Source organism: Paralichthys olivaceus, chromosome 1 (assembly GCF_024713975.1).
Source record: "Paralichthys olivaceus isolate ysfri-2021 chromosome 1, ASM2471397v2, whole genome shotgun sequence".
Classification (NCBI taxonomy): domain Eukaryota; kingdom Metazoa; phylum Chordata; class Actinopteri; order Pleuronectiformes; family Paralichthyidae; genus Paralichthys; species Paralichthys olivaceus.
Genome location: NC_091093.1, coordinates 14,868,905 through 14,891,105, shown reverse-complemented (window position 1 = coordinate 14,891,105; position 22,201 = coordinate 14,868,905). Strand labels below are relative to the sequence as shown.

The window sequence follows — 22,201 nt, the reverse complement described above, 5'->3', positions numbered from 1 at the left end:
TTCCTCCCATTGGGCAAAAAGCGTTTTGGGGTAAATTTGCACCAACTGCTTTATGCTTTGAGCAGGTCAGCCATGCAATGTGCTGCGGCTGCACTGTGGCTATCGCAGCAACATCTCAGTCCATCAGGATGCATGAAGTGCTGGAGCGGAGTAATAACTGTACTGGTCAAATTTGCTGGTGGTGTGAAAGGAAAGGAAGAATTCATTTTTGCAAATCAGTTAGACCTAGCACATGCTATATCGCCGTTTCCTGTTTGGAGTCCTGAAAATAATATTAACTGCATATAACCTAATTTACATAGAACTATTAATAATGATAATATAACTACCGATAATAAACCCATATACCCCAAAGGATGGATTTACCTTGACTTTAAGTCATAAATTAATAACATGTATTACTGTCAGGTGTGTCAAAGTTCATATTTGAGTTTCTGATATTATTCATCTAAACAGATACTGCTATACCCACGGCCACATCCATTGATATTCATATATGCATTAAAATGTTAATAGACCAAATGACTGAAACAGCACAACGATGCCAGATCTTTCTTAAATCCCAGTGTAGTAGTTATGCGATCAGACATCTAGAACAATATTATTACAGTTGAACATTTATCTTTCTTTAAGAATTATCAACAGGACGCTGTGTTTTTCTTACAGCTGTTGACAGTAAAGACACTGCATGATATAGCCAGGAAACGGGTGAGTATCATATAAATATTACATTTCTGTTTTTGCACATTACCTTTAGAAATATGTGTGACTGAAAAAGACTAATGGCATATTAATTTGTATTAGGAGTAGGTTGAAAATTTGTGTTGGGATCAGAGAGAGGACTTTTTTTTATTAAATAATCTGTGCAGCGGAGGTGGCACGAAAACATTTAGCATTTTCATTTGTCAAATTTCGCCTCTCAAAGAAGAGTTGGAGACAAGGTCATTTTGGAAGGTATCGTGTGAAATGGTGCAAAACCGTATGGAAATCAAAGAGAATTAATCAGAGGCAGTCATGCAGAACTAGTTCAGCTTAGAGCAGATAAATACACTGGCTGCAGCAGTCGGGTTTCAAAGCTGACAATGGGACAGGCTTAACGGCTGCAGGTAAAGCATGAATAAGACCTCAGGACAGATATGTCAGCAGTTTGCTGTATCAGTCATCAAGTGTAAACATAGTTTTCAATAATGTATGAAGAATAGACATTTAAACATTCGATTACATGCTGGGTTTCTCCACCTGGAATGTAATTCTCAGCTCGAAGCAACACATTATTACAGTGGTAATAACACAGGAAGTGCTTCCTGATGAAGAAAACCTTTTCAAGACATTCTGTGTACTGCTGTTAAATTGGACAAGTGACAAAAACCAGACTTTTCAGTTTTATCTTTGTATGATCACACTCCTTCAAACCACTGTGTCTTACAAGAGGTCCTTTCTGAAGAGTGATGCTCAAAAATCTGCCTGTCATGTTTACTGCTGTCATTTTTAGATTGCTGAACAATTTTTCTCTATCAAACCTCCATTGTAGCCGCTCTGGGAATATCTCAAATGTGATGAAAGGCTGATGTTTGACTGGATAACTGCAGGAATAAAGGAAAGTCACCAACCTGGCTAGGAAACACATATTGTTCAATGCTTTGTGGTGTTTAGAGTAACTCTAGTAAGTGGCTCATCTTTCTTTTGGTTTGTTTTAAATATATTGAAGAAGCATGAAACATTTTCTAAATGTCCCCTGGAAACACTTAGGTGTCATCAGTGTGTCTCTGTATTTGATAGTTTGTGTCGGTCATTGCTGCACATGTGTCTATTTGGTTGTGTACTTACAGCGCACATGTAGTCCTGACTTTCCCCAGTAATAACAAGCACTTGGTAAAATGGTTCAAAAATAACATATTCAAACATAATTCTTACATATTTGACAACATGGTGGCCAAATGTATAACTAGGCTGGTTCTGGTAGCATCAGGAAAAAGGTTTGTACTGCAAAAGTAGTGGGGTGATGGTTTCCATGAGGGAAGCCGGGATGCTTGTACAGTTCACGCTGAGATGACATTACAGATTTATGACACTGAGATTTGTGTAATTCACTGATTGCATTCGGACAAATGTGTAAAACAATGAAACATACATCGATCTGCACTATGAGTGAGAATAAATCTTTTACAAACAAAAACTTTGGGTTTACACGTCAGAAAATCTAATGACACACACACACAAACACACACACACACACAGAGTGAGATAGGTAAGCACATACTTGTGTAGCTGATATTGAAGCCTTTTCCCGTATTAGAGTGATCGGACTGAAATTCCAGTCTCATAATGTGTCCGTTGGAGGCGATTTGTGATGGAACATCTTTTCCTGAGAATGTTCCAAATGTTGTTGGCTCAGACAGACCTAAAATAGAACAGAGTTTAGACAATCTTTTAGAGACACTTTTTAATGGTGCTTATCTAATTTCATCTGCATAACATTAAGGCAAGGACAGGCTTGGAAAGTGAAGGACTCCTGTAAAGAAGAAAAAAACCCAAAACACCCTTAGGGAATGAAATGTTATTAGGGCCAGAAAAGATTCCTAGAATTTACTTTGAGATAATTCAATAGTTCTTCTGCTTCACAGAAAAATGTAAGTAACGCTGCCCCATTTGTGCATTACCTACCTGTCTGTGAGTCATTTGGTATTTAAGAGAGGAACAAACGATATCATTCACTTCATTCAATATTCTAATCATGTTAGCAACATAATGGAAAGATAATCCATTTAATTTAGGAAAAGCTAACAGGTGATGGCATCAAAGAGTGGCTTCATATCAAATGTTTTCACTTCTAAGAGTGTTTCCTTTGCAGTGACAAACTATTAACTCTGTATGTTTTTAGTGCTTGTGGAGCCCAGTTTGAAGACTTCATTACACTTGAAAAGTTTGCATGACAGCTATTGTTCCTTTTGTTGAAAACGTGTCTCAAACGTATGTTTTTTCAGGCCACTCACGCTTAACCTGCTTCAAATGTGTTTTCATAGTTCTTGGCAAAACCACATTTTGAAAAAATGCTGTTTCCTACTCATGTCATGGTGAACGTATGATCACAATCTGCATAGCAACTGATGATCCTATATACTGTATTATAGTAACACACTCATATTACACTAAGCAGTGCAAACATATGTGTATAAATTAGGCTGCACATTGATACAGGATTGGTTCACGAAGCAACTTGTTCATATCGGGTGAAACTACTCAACAATGACTTTTGATGATCCTGCTGATACTTGGCTCTAATATTATTTCTGACTGAACAGACAGAATATACAACCAGTGACCTGAACATACAGGCTCTTGTTCAGTAAAGCACTGGACCACCTTTAGCCCCAATAACAGCTTCCATGAGTCTTGGCAGTGATTCAGCGACCGACCTGCCAGATTCTGGTATTAAGTGAACCAGACAGACTCACACAACAGAACAAAAGTGGATGCTCTTTTCCACAGATGCTGCACTTAGGTGATTCCCAAACAGACTGATATCAAGGGATTATGGTGTCCAGGTCATTAACGTTATTCTAGCTGAATGTGTCCTGAACCACGCATTCTGTCATCATTGCTGGGAGCATCGACCTCCTTTAAGTACCCATCATCTCCTGGGAGGAAACATGATCACAATGAATGGCTGAGCCTGGCTGCTATGTTAAGGTATGTTCTGGCATTATAGCACAATGCGCATTGTATACCGATTGAACGGCGCAGACATCATTAGACCTTCCCCATCGGCCTGTACAGCTGTAACTATGCATCACTTCATTTCTGCTTGAGACATTTGTGTCACAGCATAGGACCATTTACTGCGACAAATGGTTATACACTTTTGTTTGGCAGAATACACTCTGCTCTTGAGGGTACTCCCCAGTGATCCAGTCGGCAGTGACGCATTCAGTGGGGAGCAACAATAAAACCCTAAAGGGCTACACAGTACAGAACCCAGCAGGCCCATGTCAGCGAGATATGAATTATACATAATGCAGAGGGAAAGAAATGCCATCCCCTCATACAGTAATAAGACACTAGAGCAGGAGGAGGCTGAGGTCGTTGATGGAGAAATCCAGCACCAGTAACAGCAGTTTGTTGCAGGTAGAAACAAACACATTAACCTGCAGCAGCAGCAGCAGCACTGATGATCAAGAGTAAGAGAGAGAGCTTATGGGATTATTAAGATCACTTTATTGTCTCGATTGAATGTGATTGGAAATTTGTTTTCTGTGTGATTGGCGATTATAAATGTCAACTGATGCTGATAAGCTATTGGCATGCACAACTGCGGTTCGCTGCCAGAACCAACACGAAGCTTGTTGGTGTTGATTGCCCTCTAGGAGTCCACCAGACTGATGTTGCATCAGGAAACTGTGATTCATCAGAAAACGCCTGCAGTTTTGCATGGGTAGGTGAAGCAGGCACACTGTGATTATTCATTATGTCCTCTTTACCACCTGACGCTTCCCGTGGTTATCCGCTGAGGGTCGTCTCTCGCCTAGTAAATGTTTGATGTGTTTATTTCTGCCCCTTTTGTGCTCTGTCATGTTCATTGATCGCCAACCACCAAAAATTCAAGCAACTCCTTCCACTCGCACCTCTGGCCCCTACAATCATGGCTCTTTCACAGTCTGACAACAATCTGTAATTCCAGTCCTTGGTAACTCATCCACATTCAGAGAAAATAGTGCTCTTGCACATTTGTCAAGAAAGACATGGATCAAGACTCACAACTTCTGTAGAGGGGAGAGCTGACTTTATCACGGACAGTTGGTTTATTCATTGTGTGATATTGTATTAAACCAACTGTTACTATGATTCATTTAAGGAAATTTCACATACAATGGGCATTTAGAATATCAGGTCAGATGATGATTACAGCGTTAATTGCTATGGATAGCTGGAGGTTTCGGGCCGCAACTGCATGACTCCATGGGGGATAGTTACTCTGAAATTCAAATTTATTCTCAGGCATATAAGAAATCTTTCCTCTGCATATACCTCACAAGTTTGACTTGTATATAGATACCAAGATTTTTCATATCGACCCTCTAGTTTCAGAGATACGCTGGCTTCATTTGAGGCATGTCATTTTCAAGCAGGGGCCTGAGAAAAGGCCAGGTTTTAATGGGTTCAGATTATAGCATTTCACATCCTTCCTGAGCTTAAAACCATCCGATGGTTTAAACACAGCAGAGAGCAATCGGCGTGATCCATTGCAGTGCGTTTTCATTACCATGTTAAGTACAGAAACTCTACTGAAAGTAATACTCAAAATCCTCGATGCAATGCAATGAAAAGCAGTGAGAGCTGAGAACCCTGAGAGGTACAGGGACAACTGCTCGAGTAATAAAAAAACACATATCTGAATTCTTCCCCAACACTCCCACAGAAAGTTTCCTTCTTATTTCCTCCTCGACTTGGAGTTTTGGATCCAACTCACTTATAGACGCAATGAAGCCACAGAGCGACTCAGTTGCAAAGTGCCAGCCTCTGTTCCTCACCTTCCTAAAACATCTTTCATGTATTCATTAAAGCATTGACAATGGAAAATGGAAGTGGGAAGAACAATGCAACAATAGCCAAAAGAACGACAGGATCCGATTGTTGTCTTATCTTAGAGAGGAGATTTAAAGAAAAGCCTTTTGTAACAGACTATCACTATGTCCTCTTATATTAGATGACAACAACAGCTTTCTGATTATGTTAACCATTGTGAATGTTAACCATTCAAAAGCATGTATTGAAGCTTTAATAGATTTTTTAGACTGGATTTCATTTTGCTGATTCCCAGCTCAGGAGATTTCGGGGGTTATTGATGCGGTCGCTCGGTTTACTTTTCCTTGTCATTTGTGTGTATGTCATTGTTCTATTATCCAGGAATACAAAAGATGTAGTCAAGGTCACATAAAAGCCTCGATTGAAAAGCCCTTAAATGTTCCTCTTAATGCATTGGGATGCAGATTTCCTCTCCTATTGGAACGAAGCATCTATTTTCTATTTATTAATTTTTTTAACAGAGACTGAGTCATCATCACATTGGCTGCATAAGAGAAAAAAAAAAGATCAATTATCAATGTATACTATCAATGATGAACAGGAAACTCAAAAGAAGTCCCTCAATAATTCACATTTAAGTACTATTGCAATGAAGTGTGGTGTTTGTTTCAGACACAGTTTCTGATCCATCAGCCTGTTGAGAGTTTCAGTGCCTTTAAGTTCAAATTGATTCATACATATATTTTGTGTGATTATGAGAAGCACAGATTTAAATGAGGTACATTCATATAGTTCTGAACGCTGATGAGTAACCATGCTGCCACATTTGTGAACACTGATCCTTGATCAGCTATTAATTTAAAAAACAACAAATATTCATGGTTGATCTGGCATCTGACCAATAAAATCACCTCTGTCATACTGACTGTCAATACTAAACACACTTGAGGCTCTCACTATTCACATGTCGTATTTGCATAATCAGTATCACACTCATGTACCTTTACAATAGAACATGTGTGTTACAGAAAATGTTTTTGCTCTTCCTTTCTGTGACAGCTGGACCAAGACTTTAAAGTAACAACTGCAATTTTAGTTTACTCACAGCTACAGTGCTGATTGCCCTGCAATTTTCAAAAGCTGCTAAACACACACACAAAGAAAACATTCCCGCAGAAGGACAGGTTTACAGCCAGTCAATTAAACACAAAGCCAATCAATAAGAGCAGTGATCTGACGGCCCTGAGCTGTTTGTGATGTGCCAAATCATACAAAAGCTGTAACAATAAAAACAAACATTACAATCATCCATCCATCCATTCATTGAAATGCTTTTTTGGTTCTGGTTTGGGCTATTTACTTGATTTTTGCCTGTAATCACTGCAAACATCAGATCAGAATGCCTGTCGGGTTCGGATCGAGTTCAGTAAGGTTTGTCCAGGTTTGGACAGGAAGTCGGTCCATCAATAGTTCAGCTGCAAACAATGTGATCCTCCATATGCTGAGGTCTAAACTTGTGCTTTCTTTATATTAAAGGGAGGCAATTAACTTAACAAAACTTTTAAAGATTTTATTACCTTCATCTTTGACCACCAACCAGTCGAACTGTGGCTCCAGGTCAAAGTCAGAGAAGAGGAGATGAATGCGGCTTCCCGGTTCGGAGATAATTAACCACACACAGTTCAGGTTGTTCCCATACTCCTCTGGGTAGTTTGGGGACAATATGGTCCCTGACGGAGCCGTGAAGTTGAAGAAACATGAGACTACAGAGAGGAAGGAACACAGGAAGAAAGGCAGGAAGGAAAAGCCTTCAGTTGATGGGTAATTGGGAAAGAATCTGGACAGAAAAGCAGAATGATGCGGCGCTATTAAAAATAAAATAAAAAAACTTCAAAAAAACATAGTGTACTTACAGACACAGCTGGGTTTATTCCCAGACCACTGGTTATTGTGCTGACATGTGATGGTCTTTTCTCCCACAAGTTCAAAGGCTGACTGGCAAAAGAAGGTCAAAACGTCACCGTGTTGAAAGCGATCACCGCTGCGCCGACCGAATCCAGGCACCCCGGGATCCCCGCAGCCTCCTCGTTCTATCTCTGTAACACACACACAACACAGAGAGCCTCGGTTTGATGCAGATAATTAATGTTGACATGGCACCTGGTGACACTCAGATAAGAGGTTGTCTGCTTTTGCTCTTGAGGTGGGTGAAAAGCTAATAACATGCATAAGATGATCTTAAGATAATCACTGCAACTAAACAACGCTGTATGTGGTGTTTATAGTAATGCAGATTGTCATGTCGCCAGTTTTGCATATGAATCCCAACACTCCTCTACAAAACGTGCCCACTCGAAAACATACCCCACGTAGAGACAATTATGGTTAATGCTGAGATTAATGTGGGTCTATTTCATTTAGTGTGTCTTTAAATAAGTCCACCTCCTGCAAACAGACCCCTCTGTCAGAACACAAGTAGGCTCAGGTCTCAGTGGACCGCACCGTCAGCTGGGGCCCAGGATCACCCAATGGAAGAAGAGAGGGGCCATAGTTAAAATTTATGTAATAGCTACTTTCTTTGATGGAGAGCTGGCAGCAGTTCTCATTACAGTGTCAGTCGCTTGACAAATGGCGAGAACTGTCAGGTCTTAAAAGGAAGACTCGCAGCAACTGTCGGGAGCAGTGAAAACGTGAACGTGGATACACTCTGTTATTTTACGCTGCTGGGTTAAGGAGTGAAAAGCCTTTGAGAAATTAATTTCAGTGTTTTCTCTCACAGCTAATTGCCATCAAGGTAATTGTGGTGCAATTCAGCTTTAATTGTGAAAGGCAAAACAATGAGAGGAGGCACACAGGTAGATGCAAACACGCACCCAATGATCCATGCATACTCTTGTTAGTTGAATCGGCAGGTGGTAAAAATCGAAGACAACAACTCTGGTTGTTGCGCTATACTGTGTATTATATTGACATTTTCAGATACATATGTTGAGTCTGTCCTTTGTTTCTTTGTCTATTTATGATTCGTCCTGTCAAATTGTCCCTGTTCCTCACTCTGATCAATAGACTGCACATTCTAAAAATATCAATATACCATGACTCATCAGCATGAGTGTCCCATTAGCAGTTCTGCCAAACTGGCCTGCAATCATTCATTTTGTCCGTTTTTCTGATCCTCTTCCATCTTTAATGGGAGTATACTGTTATCCACCGCTCTTCCCTCGTTCCCCTCCTAAAATCTGACATTCTAGCAGACGTCTGTCATCTTGTAACACATGCTCCACCATGCTCCTGGATTCGCTGTGGGCAAATACATCTCAAGGTGAGCTGTGCAGTGTGTGTGTGCGGGTGTGCATGTGTTCCACACTTTTACTATCTGTTGGCATGTTAGTACACCCACAAGAACATAATACTCAATGAGTTGGCAGCCCCGCGTGTGTGTGTGTGTGGCCCACAGCTGATGAGTGTCGGGATGGATATCAGCGATCTTGAGCCCCTGGTAAGTCTGACATTATGGTAACTGCCTCTCTCACCCATTCTTTTGTCTTTTTTTAGTTTTGTTCTTACTCTTTCTTCTTTTCTATCATTAATTCCTGTCCTTTCTAAGTTTAAAGAGTTTAACTTAAGATTTATTGTTCAACATTTTATGATTCTGTTTTGTTTCCTTTCCAAGAGTCACATAATGCACAAAGTAATCTATATAAAGTAGAATAGAAGATATTTTCTGTACTTTAAAAAAAATTTATGTAGAATTGATGATTCAAAAGTAAAAGAAAGACAGAATACAGTGACAGATACTTTCGGGACATTTTCAGTGTGTTTCAGCCCATTAACCAAAAAGTCTATAAACTTTGTATCACTGCCAACCATCAATCACACATAGTATTTTACAGTCATTATACTTTTCTGATATAGATGTTATTATCACATGGTTAAGAGCTGCAAAAAATGTAAGGAAACTTTTGTGTTGCTGCCTTTCTGAAATGTAGCAATCAGAGGTCAAACTAGTCTTTTCACAACATTTACATATTCTTATTGTTTGCATACTTAAGTAAACTTCTGCTACAACAAACTTCAAGTAAACAAAATGATTTTAAACTGTAGAAATGCGAGGATGGTATGGAGATGCACATGTTTTATAAAGTGAAAAGTAGAAGAAAAAGAATCTTAAAGTCATTCGATGCTGATTTTCTCCCCTTTGATGAGGTATAAAATAAATCCATTATTTACATCATCATACTTTTCACAGCCAGTTGCAATCAGCCTGAAAACCTGGCAGCAGCCTTTCCCTGAAAGCTTCAATTATCATAATAAGCTGTGTGTGTATATAATAACTCTCTTTCTTTCTTTCTTTCTCTCTCTCATTCTGTCTCTCAAACATGCACAAACACACATACAGAAACACAAATGTGCGCAGTGATCAAGTGTATCATTATTGCATTCAAAAACAAGAGCTATGCATTTACACAAAACCACAAATGCAAATGTAGGGTTTTTCCTGCAGGGCTGAAAAGCTAACAGCCCTCAGGGGGTAACACTGATCAAAGTATGTGACGTGGTGATATTATACAATGTGACAGCATCACATATATACATGCACTGACGCACACACAAAACACACCACAGCCGGCTGAATAGTTTCCCTGGGGAAAAACTTACGACAAGATCATCCAGAGGTCATTATGGATTGTTTGTTTGCTTGTTTTTTTTCTGTCTTCGCCTTTAAATTTATAACATCAGATAACTGAGGTAGGCCAAGGTGTAAAGAGGAGAAGGACATTTATTCTTGTTTGGATAAATGTTAAGTAGGAAAAAAAAAACAAGGTTAGCTGTAAAATGAAGATCAGAACCACTTCAGCTTTACGGTGAGCCACAAAAATATAAAATGAGATTAAATGTCTCACACCACAGTTACACATAAATGTATGCAGTCTTGAGGAGTAACGAACGCCTCATTTCCTCAAAGTGTTGTTTCATGTCTGAAATTGGATTTTCAACGAACAGAAAAGCATTTCTTTGGGAAGTAGATAAAGACGCCACTGCAGCCATGAAGAAAGGTGAATTTGGTCATAATTCAGCCTGATTTTGTGAAAAAATACAGGGACAAAAACCTTTGCTTTAAGATTGGTGGTGTCAAAACATTTTTATGTTCATTATATTATTCACAATATATCTATGGATGAAGTATATGAATTTAACAATCAAATCTACCGCATTCATCAAATGTATTAAAGTAAGATAACATAAAATCCAAAAAGCCTCTTAGATTCTCTTCAAGAAATACAAGCAGTCCAGTCTATGTACACTTGTCCAACTTCTGAAGGAATAGATAACCTCAGGTTGACTCGCATATGGAGCTATGAGGAATTAAGGCGTAACCCTGGACAACACTGAATCGGACAAATCTAACTCAGGAGCACAACTCCATCTTTCCCCTGCTCTCGCACTCCCACAGTTCCTTTGAGTCCATTTCTTCTCACTCAATTTGTCATTTGTCTCTCTGTAACATTCAATTTCTTTTGTCTCTCTTTTTCCATACCTACTTTTATTATCTTTCTCCCTCAACCTGTCTTAACCTTTGTCTCAAGTGAATTCCATTAAGTTCAGTACCAGTTCAACTTTATTTACAGAGCTGCATTGACATGGTATGATGTAGTAAGTGACCAAATGTCTAACTATACTAATTGTTCAGAGGAATGAGTATATAGTTCGAGCATCAACACCTCTCCCTCTCACCTTCGTTTACTGTGACTGTCACCATCTTTATCTCTCTATCGGTGTCAGCTTTGGCGTAATATGAGAAACAACCAAGCAAAACGATCAACTGATTGACTCATAATTCATTTATTACCTTCTGGTAATGCACAACCGCACACACACTCACATGTATACACAAGGGCAGACAAAAACAGTTGTGTTTGCTGTTGAATCCCCACGTCAGCAACGCAATGACTTTCACACTCCATTATGTGAGTGTATACAGTATGTCTGTGTGTGTGTTTCTCTGTGTGTGTTTCTGAGACAGACAAAGACAAGTGTGACTGAGGAGTTGTACTGCAAGTTGTCGTGTTCGTAAAGGAAGCCATACCTTCATAGACCGCCTTAAACCCTGCTGAGCCGATGGTGTCGTCAGACTGCAGATGTAGCCACATCTGATTGGACAAGCTGACAATGAGGTCAGGAACACTGGAGCCAGTGAGTCTACACACACACACACACACACACACACACAAACGGTTACAAAGCATTATTACTCATTATTTACATACATGTATCTAGAAATACCATGTCAGCACTAATAGTTAAATGACACTATATTACTACTGATTATGTTACAACACTATATTACTGTGGATAACTAAATAACACTATATCAGTGTTGATGCTAATAACTGAATAACAATATCTTAATATCAATAATGAAATAACAATATATTAAAACTGATGATTACACAACACTATATAACTGTTGATAACTAATTAACAGGATATTAATAAAATAACATGATTCATAAATAATATTACTAATTACTTAATAATCCTGCTATTTAAAAATACCACTATTATTATTATTATTATCAATAACACTAAACTTACAATATTCAGCTTTCATTTTTGTTATAGCAGTTAATCCTGCAAGAGACTCAGACTTCCTCTGCAGTATAGGCGAGAACATGAGTCGTGCTTACACATAGAGAACCCTCCGAGTGTCTCCTATCTTCCCTCCGTCTCCCACCGTCAGTGTATCATATCCTCTTTCTAGGTCAAACTCTTCAAATGACAGCTTTATCACCTAAAGAAAGAAAACATAACATGACAGCAATCATAGAGTTATAAACTAAGACATGTAGAGAAATGAGGACACAGACAAAAGCAAAACAGAAAGATCACTGGGAGATTTATTATCAGTTCCTGCAGCGATGTACTCATGCTTTTCCTCCCTTAAAATTTCCAGGAATATAAACTATATTGATTATATCACTGGGGATATTTGAAAGCCTAGCACTGAAATTGGAAATTCTGTTTCACAAAGAGTGGCCTCTAGAGCAGTGAAAGTTCCTACATGATGTCAATAGCGATAAATTAACACATTCATTATAAAGCAGTGCTCTACAAACAATAAAACACACCCTTCTTGAAAGGACTGACAGCCTCTGCCAACCTCATGACCTCATGACTCCTGTAATTAACTCTGACTTTATGCCATGAAGTCAGAGTTAATTACAGCACAGTGGAAACTCATTCTGGAGCAGAACATAGCTTCTATTATCCCAGTCAAAACAAGCCCCAAGTTTTATTCTTCCTTTGCAGAGCACGGCTCATCCTGATGAAGGGAACAAAGGTGCTGCACTAATACTCTGTCTGAACCTCATTCTTCCACTTCCAAATTCAGCCATACATTTCATTGGCTGTAAATGTATATTCTCATTAAACCGTAGAACAGACAGCATTGATTTTGGAAACGGATGAAACGGATGAAACCGAGAGCATCATCAAACACAGAAATTCTGGGCGTGATCCCAGATATGTCACATATAATACACCAACTGGGAAATCATTAAAGACAGTTGGAACACACATGGACCTATGAACGTGACAAGTCGTTAGCTGGCCAACAAAGTACAGCATCACAAGGAAATGTTCTGGCATCCATCAGTCAATACACAGACTCAACTTATGTGCTTTACTTGCAGATAATCTAATAGGGGAATCCTTACGCATGTCATAGAGGACATGTTTGGCTTTATCACACTTAATCACATTTTATAACACCTTGCAACTGGTTTGAAAAAGGGAAGTTAACCAGCAAATAAATGACAATGTCACAAACTTTCTTATTCTATGATTTCCTTCAAAAGAATATGATTTATGTAAGTAATCTGTTATTTAACATAATTGCCATCCATTGTACTGGATCATTCAATGTAAAAACAAAATGCTTGTGTAAAAAAGAAAACTATGGGTGATGGATGAGGTTGTGGTCATGTCCACTTGGGCTACGAAGCCCAAGTATCCTATCATACAAATACTAATAATACCATTAGCATGAGAGAGACTACTCGCATTCTTGGCTGTGACCATCATCTCATTTAATTACAGCCGCTTTTCCAAAGGTATAACAATTAACTTGACAGTGACATATTGCTATTCCAAAATAATCCATCGTAAATGAAAGAAAGTAGAGAGAAAGAACAAAACTCTGAAACTGAAATCACTTTGCCTCGCTTCTCTTTGGCAGCATGCTCCTTTGTATTCACAGACACACAAATCACGAGCTGCGCAGACTGCCCAATGCAAACACACCCTTCTGTCGTTAAACGCCTTACTTAAAGTCACGTTCATGGCTGTAGCTCGAGCATACATTACAGGAATACAAATCTACTGCATGCACTGAAGTGCAGTTATTCTGGCTTTCCCTTATTTGCTGCTTGTCCATTCTTACTGGCAGTGGATCATAACCCTGACAGAATGGATGATGTTGGATTTCTGTTGCATTAAGGAAAACCTGTTAAAAAAACAGAGCTGGTCTCGATCAGACATTAACATGTAATATTTTGGATGAGAATCAATCACATGGCAAATCACTATTGCAGGTGACAAGGAGTGTAAAAAACGGTTTAATCAAGCAAACATCATTTCTGCATAGGTCTGGTAACGTTTTGTCAAAAATAAAAATGCAAATGCTCAAATAATGTGAAACTCAAAATTTAAAATGTGGCTCAGATTGATACTTAATTATCTTATCATACACTCAATGTTGCAGCCTCCGGCAATGTTTAGTCATTCCAAGATGGCTAAAAATAATGGGGGAAGAAAACAACGTGCTGAGGTATCCTCTCCTGGCTACCGACAAATCACAGGGAGCATTAATAAACCATTGTGCGTCTTTGGCTGATGTGTTTTCGTATTATCTCTTCCACTGTGTCTGACGGTTCAGGAGAACATGAGGATTTGTGTTGTTTTTAAAAGGATAAATCATCATCTGTTGAAATCTTTCGACATTTTTTTAACCATATTTGTAGAAACAGATTATTTAATCCATCTACAGTGGTGCTGCAGCTACAAAGGCAGCAAGAGACACAGAAATCATTTTGTGGTTGTCAAACATCAGTCAAAGTATTAGTTAAAAAACAAATGTAGGTCTGCTAATCCACCAACACATTCGCTATGCAAATAAGTGTGATAAATTCAACGGTGTATCCTTTATTTACATATATATATACACATACTTTTGCACATTACCAAATCTTTTCGTAAAAATAAAATAAACATGAAGCAGTGATTATTGCTGTGGAAACCGTCATATAATATCTGTCACTCACTGTGGCTTTGGAGCCACAATCTCCCTCTCATCAACATCAGTCAAACCCTTTTAATGAAAAGATATATAACCAGTAAATCTGATAATCACTGTTTAGACTGCAGAGAAAGATGATCAGTGGAAATCGAAGGAATATGAAACGTACTGTATATAAAATATACTGTACACACTGTTTGTGTCTGAGAGGTGCAGGTTGTTGTTGTTACGACTGTACAGTGGCAGCAGCTAAAGAAAGGGAGCGAAGCAGAACAGAATCAGAAACAGTTTTCTGTGCACCCAAGAGTAATTGTCTGCTTGCGTGTGTGTGCGTGTGTGTGTGTGTGTGTACGTGAGTATGTGTGTGCTCATCTATAGGAGGAACTTTTCTCACAAATTTCTGCCTCAACTGAAGCGGGACGATAGGCATGCCTGTTTCACTGAATGTGTGAGTGCTGTTTGGCTGTGTGTCTAGACACTCCAGGCAGATTGCATAGTAGCGGCAGACTTAAAGGAAGGAACTGAAGCGTTATCACACTAAGGTCATTAGCAAGAAGCTCAGTGCTGTTCAATAGATCCAAATGAGCCCATTTAGAAAGACATTAAGAGCAGCCTGCAACCCCAAACTGCATTAGATTAGGTTCTTTATTTTTTTTCAGCAAAGAGAGAAACAAAGATAGAAAGGATCCAACGACAGAAAGAGAAAAAGGATACAAAGTGTAATTTAGGCCTTTACAGATTATGAATTGAAACAAACAGTGTGATGGCACACACACAAATTCACTTTGATGACTGCAGTACTGTGTATTCTCTTGGTCAAGAACAGAAAGTTTAAGGGTGGATGCTCTGTGGCTGCTCTTCAAAGAGATAAGTGAAGCGTTATCACTTCGAGATCATTAATAAGCAGCAGAGCAGCTTGGAGCAGCGCAATAGGCCATTTAAACATTGTTAAGAGCACTGAGCATCCAAAGCTACAGTGAACTGTCTCTAGTTCGTTACACAGTAAAGTTGTAGCGCTGTGAATTTTAGGGTCTCCTCAGGGCACAGCCACAGCCAAGGAGTGAACTGATGATAATAATCTTTCTCTGATCCTAAATTCTTAGCAGATATCTGTTGGCCACTTAAGGCAAATGATCGAAGACATATTTTGGTTGTTATTGTCAGTCAACAAGAGCCTTATAAACACTGCAAGTACTGTACACTGAAAGAAACTCAGTCTGTCTACAGCTGAACAATAAAAGGTCACATGCCCACCCCCCCCCCCCATCGCCCCCGGAAAGAACTTGAAACTAAGAAACTGCTATGTGTCTGCTGATCTTGCCCTTGCTTTTATGATTTTATGTCAGAATAGTGGAAGAGAACACACAGCTGTAATTGGGTGGAATAGTTCCTGAATTCCCTCTTTGAGATGAGGCTGCAGCCGTGCTGAGTCACTGGTGAGCAACAGTGGAGAAAAGTGATTAAATAAATAAAAATACGGAAACCATGATCTACCTTTATCAATCTTTACCCTATTACCTACCTACGGACTGATGTACCAACCAAACAACCCAAATACTAACTGACCAACCAACCCACCAACTAACTGACCAACTAACCAACCCACCAACCAACCAACTATATGACCAACTAACGAACCCACCAACTAACTGACCAACTAACCTACCCACCAACTAACTAACTGACCCACCAACTAACCCACCAACTAACTGACCAACCAACCAACCCACCAACTAACTGACCAACCAACTAACCAACCCACCAACTAACTGAGCGACCAACCCACCAAGTAACTGACCAACCAACTAATTGACCAACCAACCTAGCTTGTGACATATCAACCAACCAACTCAAATACTAATTGACCAACCAACCAATCCACCAACTAACTTACTTGCTGGTGTGCGGCCCTGTTACCCTAAAAAAAATGAGATTAGGGCCCTGTTAAAATGTCAACACTGCACACATCTAATGAACTATGTTCAGTCAGCCATTTCAAGTACAGACTAAGCTTAGGTGACCCCTGCCAAGGGTAGCACACATGGGTATAGGTTTCAATTCAATCTTGGGGCAGTATACCGCCAATATCCTTATTACTATCACAGCCAACAAAACTACAACAAACAGGCTATTTTCCAGACACCACAGTGATTTACAACCGAACGGTCAGTATTTTCACTTTAGATTTGCTTGACCCCTCATCCGACCCCCTGTAAATGTAGCAATTACTGCAAAACAATGTTTTCTTTAATAGACTTAAGGCATTTGTCCAGCACAGCTTTTGAAGACATGGCACAATGCCACGTTTGCACGATTTTACAACTGATTAGCAAATTCACAAATTGATTCACTTGAATAAAGAGCTCACAGTGATAGTGAACTGTAACTATGTGCACAGAAGGAATACAAATCATTCACCAACTGACACGAGAGGTAATGTAATTTAAACAATAACTACCCAGGAAATATATAAAAGTAATATAATGACACTGTCAGTAAAGTGCAAACCACTGATGATGACAAGCTTGAATGGTCTAGAGACTAAAAAGAGGGGCAAGATAATGTTGTCTTTTGTTTTAAAAAAAAGGTTTCATTAATTATCACTTCCTGTCCACATTGATAATGTCACACTACTAACCACACCTAATACCACAACTCAAGGTGCAGAGGCAGGTTTCTGCTATCGCTCCACTGGGACTCAGGCTTAGGTGAGGTGTATTTTTACATAAGTATTGTGAGCTTTAGTGTATTTTCGTCTACCCTGACTCAAATACAAACTGTCAAGAAAAAGTTTAAAACGAGTACTGAGGTGACCTCTTGTCAGAAATAGTACAGAGAGGAAACAGCTGTCTTGAAAGCAGATTGTACCAAAATTCCCTCGCTGACATTTTGCAGCAAGGTTGAGTCATTGGTGAGCTGCCACAACGGCACTTTGGGAATCTTTTCCGATACATTACTTTTGGGCCTTTCAGTCAAATAAACAAGTATAGAATAACCTGAAGACACATCTGAGGACATGGCCCCGGAACACCTTTATGCCTGGGAAAGTTCATTTTGTAAAGTAATCAGTTACAGAAAACAAACTGCCTGCAATCACCAATTTATCAAATTACTCAATTGATTAACATAATCATATTAACACAGCTTCGTTTTTTATCAACACATTTCTATTATTCTTGACTTCATTTCCCAGGAGCCTTTCACTGACAACCTAATCAGAATTTCAGAAGCACTATTGCTGCTCATTGCAGCTCAAGAGGGCGTTATAAATCATCTTTACAGTGCACTGCATCTCACAGCTACAGTGAATTTAACGATGGATACACACCATGCAGCACGGTGACGAGGGACAAACACAGCAGTGGTATGCATACCAAGCCGCTGGGTGTACATCCTCATCCTTACAATTAATTCAGATCAGCAGCGAACAGCCTCCATGAGATGCTAACAAGCTCAAAGAAGGTACACAAGTGCATGTACATGTGCAAGTACAATCTCACTGCCCCATGCACTGGACTAGGCATAAGTCATTGAAGCAAGACAAGGTAAAGCTAAACCCAGACATCATTCAGGACGATACTGATGTGGGAAAAAACTCTCTCCACTTCAACCCTAAGTCCAATTACGGGTCCAATGTGACATTGCCTTTTTACTGCCCTCTTGTGGCTGCAGTGAACCTCTAGAAGCTGGGTTGACAAGCAGATGTTGCATCTGTCATTTCTGTCACTTTCATGGGCATGTGTATGACCTTGTCTCATTAACAAAAGGCTGGGACTTGTCAATCAGAGGGGGGAGAAGCATCATTTGAATATGACGCACTATGGACAACCCTGGTATCTTTGACATGCGACTTTAGCTGGCTACAGAAAAGCTGCCCTTGACTCAGCTTCCGTTCTGAGATCAGGTATGATTTTGAACACATAAATATAAAGTGGAAACTGTACTTTTCTTTAGTCTTTCTATCTAAGTGTCAAGAGGAAGCAGAAGCACGTAAACAAGCAACTTACACTGTGATTTATCATCTCAAAGTCACTCAAACAAGTTGTCTCACTAATCACCTTGATCAACATGAGTGATGAGGAGGAGGTAGCTGGTTCTTCAGCTCTCCTTGCCTAGACCTATAAATGTCATCTCGCACCACTGGTCTGAGTAGTTTAGCTGTGGGGTCAGATCATTAGTTGTCAGACTGTTATTTCTTGTGTGATGAAATATCTCAGAGGTCACTGCGTGTCTGTTGTACCGATGCTACGTGGCTGGTTCCTGATCTACAGCCATTAAAATAAATAAATGGGGGGATTTGTTGCTCTCTGTGTGTAAAAGCCTCAAGCATTAATCCATTGCTTTTCTTTACAAGTTATTAATATCAGAGTCTCTACCAGGACTGACCAGAGGGTAGAGCAACCCTATAAATGGCCAATAAATCACAAGGCTAACATAGATTCATGATCACTCATTTACAGTCTACCTGACCTGCATGTCTTTGGTCTCTCTCTCTCTCTCTCTCTCTCTCTCTCTCCGTGTGTGTGTGTGTTAGCTAAACAGCCTGGTCAACGTCTTCTGCTTCTGACAAAAGTGGAAGGAGAAAAAAATGGGATCGATAAAATAAAGCATGTGATGTACGGTGTAGAAATCTGACTGTATTGATTGACGCCTATGACTGGTAGCCCATGCAGCCAATCAAGATGCTCCACCCACTGGACCTTGACTCGGTGGAAAGAGTATAAATGTGATAACAGAGATAAAAGAAAAGCGAATGACAGCATTCCTTTAAGTCCAACCTCAAGAGACTAATCACCTCGCTATCATAAAATGGTTTTATACACAGCACCATATACTGTACAGTATCTGTGCTACATTTCAGGTGCATTCATTAATTGTGTTTCAATGTTGTTAAAAGCTCTGACAAGTGATTTTCCACGAGGGATAAATAAAGTCATCACTCAGTTTAAAAATAGACTGGCGAGGATGCTAGCCTGTTGGCTGTGCTAGGTTTATGTGTTGCAATCCTGCCCTGAGGTGACCTTTGCCTCAAGTGGTAAGAAAATAAACGTCCACTGTCTGATAAAATAACTCAGTTGCTGAGGTGTTATGGCACCTTAGAGTGCTGTCGACCTGTTGGCTTGACAGTTTAGGGAAAATAAACTGCATGCTGTTGTGTGACAGCTCTGGGGAAGCTACATTATAAACTCTTATGTGATACAATAGAAAAAGTGTGTGACAACAGTTCACGGTGGGTTGAGGAGTTTTGTTTTGACAATTCTGGGATTTTTTTGGAAGAAGCTTCGCAGCTGAATATTTAATACAGTGCAGCTTTGGAATACACTCAATTTAAGCATCTCCATTATAAGCGAGCAGTGTACAAAACTAATAGGTGTGACATTGGGACATTCATGCATCACCATGGACAATGTCCTTTGGAAAGAGAGGTATTAGGTCTGGGAATGAGAGCCAAAGACAGAGCTAATACAGTAAATTATGGTCAGTCAGACTGCCAAATTATAGTCAAAAGCCAGAACAGCATAAACAACTGAGATAATGTGCTAATTGGGCAGCTATCAGTGAATGTCTGTCCATTACCATAGACACTGATGGTTATTTACTCTGCATTTTGCACAATCCATGTGATCAGCAAACTCGCTGAGCTATTCGTCGAGATTCAGAAATGACCCAGTGAAGCTGCAGTGGAATAATATCACCACTGCAGCACATTAAAGGTCAGAATAAATAAAGGAAGCCACAGATCAGCTGACACTAACACAGATTTAGAAGTTCAAAGGTCACATTCAGGTAAAAAGTTGGTTCTGTAAAACCAAAAGAAACAAAAGGGTTTATTAAAATTCCGGTTTGATTCTTGTTGGTTGGGACATTAGTTCTATCTGACGTGACTGAACATTGAGGTAACACAGCTTGAACATCGTCCAACTCAACTAACTCTCTAAAATCTAATTATGAGCTAAAAAGATGAAACAATCCACTGTTTACAGTTGTCAGAACCTAAATCCTGGTTTAACTAACTACTGTAGTTGTGCACCTGACTTTCCTATCCAATGACAGACTGCTAGCAACACTGCTGATGCTCTCACCTTTAGTTTCATGTCCAGGGCAAAGTGGAGAAACTGTTGGTTTACTGGCAACATGCATGTCATTCTGTCTGATTGTTGGATGTCACAACCATCATTTTCCTACCAACTTCAGTTTAAACAAACACATCATGTTACTTTTTTCTTTAGCATGCCCCTATACATTTAGTACTAGGGAAAGTGCTGTCACAGGCTTCAGTTTTCCAGACATACTGACCAGCCTCATTAATGCAGTGATATCCCCTCCGATGTTCCCGGACTGTTTGAGTATGTGAATAAGCTTCTGTATTGCTGGTACCCCTGCATAAGCTTGACAATAGGTCAGGGAGAAGGAGGGGACTGGTTTGCTTTACAGTCTGATCATGCATATTGTAGCTTTAAGCTAAAACAGAAGACAGTATTTTATATCTGATTATGCTCTGAATTTTGGGCATTATGCCTTTGTTATGTAACAGCTTGAGTAATAATGAACTCATGTTGCAAAACGATGTGCTGTTACAGAATCAGTCTGAATTTTACCATATTCTGGCCGAGGCTTTTATTGGTCTTGATTGGCCTCAATTTCAGTACCAAGTAAAATTTAACAGAATCTGATAGAGTGTCACAGAATGTGTCCTGCCAACACTATAATGACGATGATGATCCATGCATGAAAATGACCCAACACCCCCATCTCAGACACACACACACACTCTCACACAGAAAAACACACACTCGCTAATATGTACTCATCAGGAAAAAGACAGCAGTGATTACAGGCCTAATGGGTATGTGTGACGATGGGTTTCAGGGTGTATGTGTGTGAGCAGTCAGGCATGGCTCAGACTTGAACAAAATAATCTGCTTGATACTGATGAATCCAATGACTGATACACACAGAAACAGCACACACACGAACATACACACACACACATGCACGGAGACACCCAGAGTGTTAAAGGGATAGTTCACCGAAAAATTGTAAAGAGTGTAAAGACTCAAACACTTCACCCGCCCCCACCATCAGCTAGGTGAGTAGATGATGTGAGAATTTTCATTTTTCAGTGAACTATCCTTTTAAGTTTTTCCTCTGAGTTTTGCCTTTGACAACTCAAAGTTGAAAGTTTACCCTCCAACATAGTTTTTTCACAACATCTGGCAGTTAGCAATTAAGTTGACAAACAGAAAACATTCATAAAATTACACACAATCAAACATGGGTGTACAAAAGCACAGGCAAACACTGAAGCACAATCACAGCATTTCACCGACAGGCTGTCAGACCAGTACAAGCGCTATTGATTGTGCTGTTTTTGTTAAG

At 39.5% G+C, this 22,201-nt stretch overlaps 1 protein-coding gene across 2 annotated transcripts in view; it reads right to left on the bottom strand.

Moving 5' to 3' along the window:
• The window catches only part of LOC109636748 (CUB and sushi domain-containing protein 1-like), a 380,253-nt gene that overhangs the window by 129,485 nt on the left and 228,567 nt on the right, over positions 1-22,201 (bottom strand). For both annotated transcript variants that reach the window (XM_069528917.1, XM_069528922.1), the window contains exons 11-15: positions 12,213-12,316; positions 11,612-11,724; positions 7,437-7,619; positions 7,101-7,286; positions 2,261-2,401 (exon numbers count right to left, since the gene is read on the bottom strand). In XM_069528917.1, the coding sequence (XP_069385018.1) occupies positions 2,261-2,401; positions 7,101-7,286; positions 7,437-7,619; positions 11,612-11,724; positions 12,213-12,316 (727 nt within the window). The remainder of the gene's footprint in view (positions 1-2,260; positions 2,402-7,100; positions 7,287-7,436; positions 7,620-11,611; positions 11,725-12,212; positions 12,317-22,201) is intronic.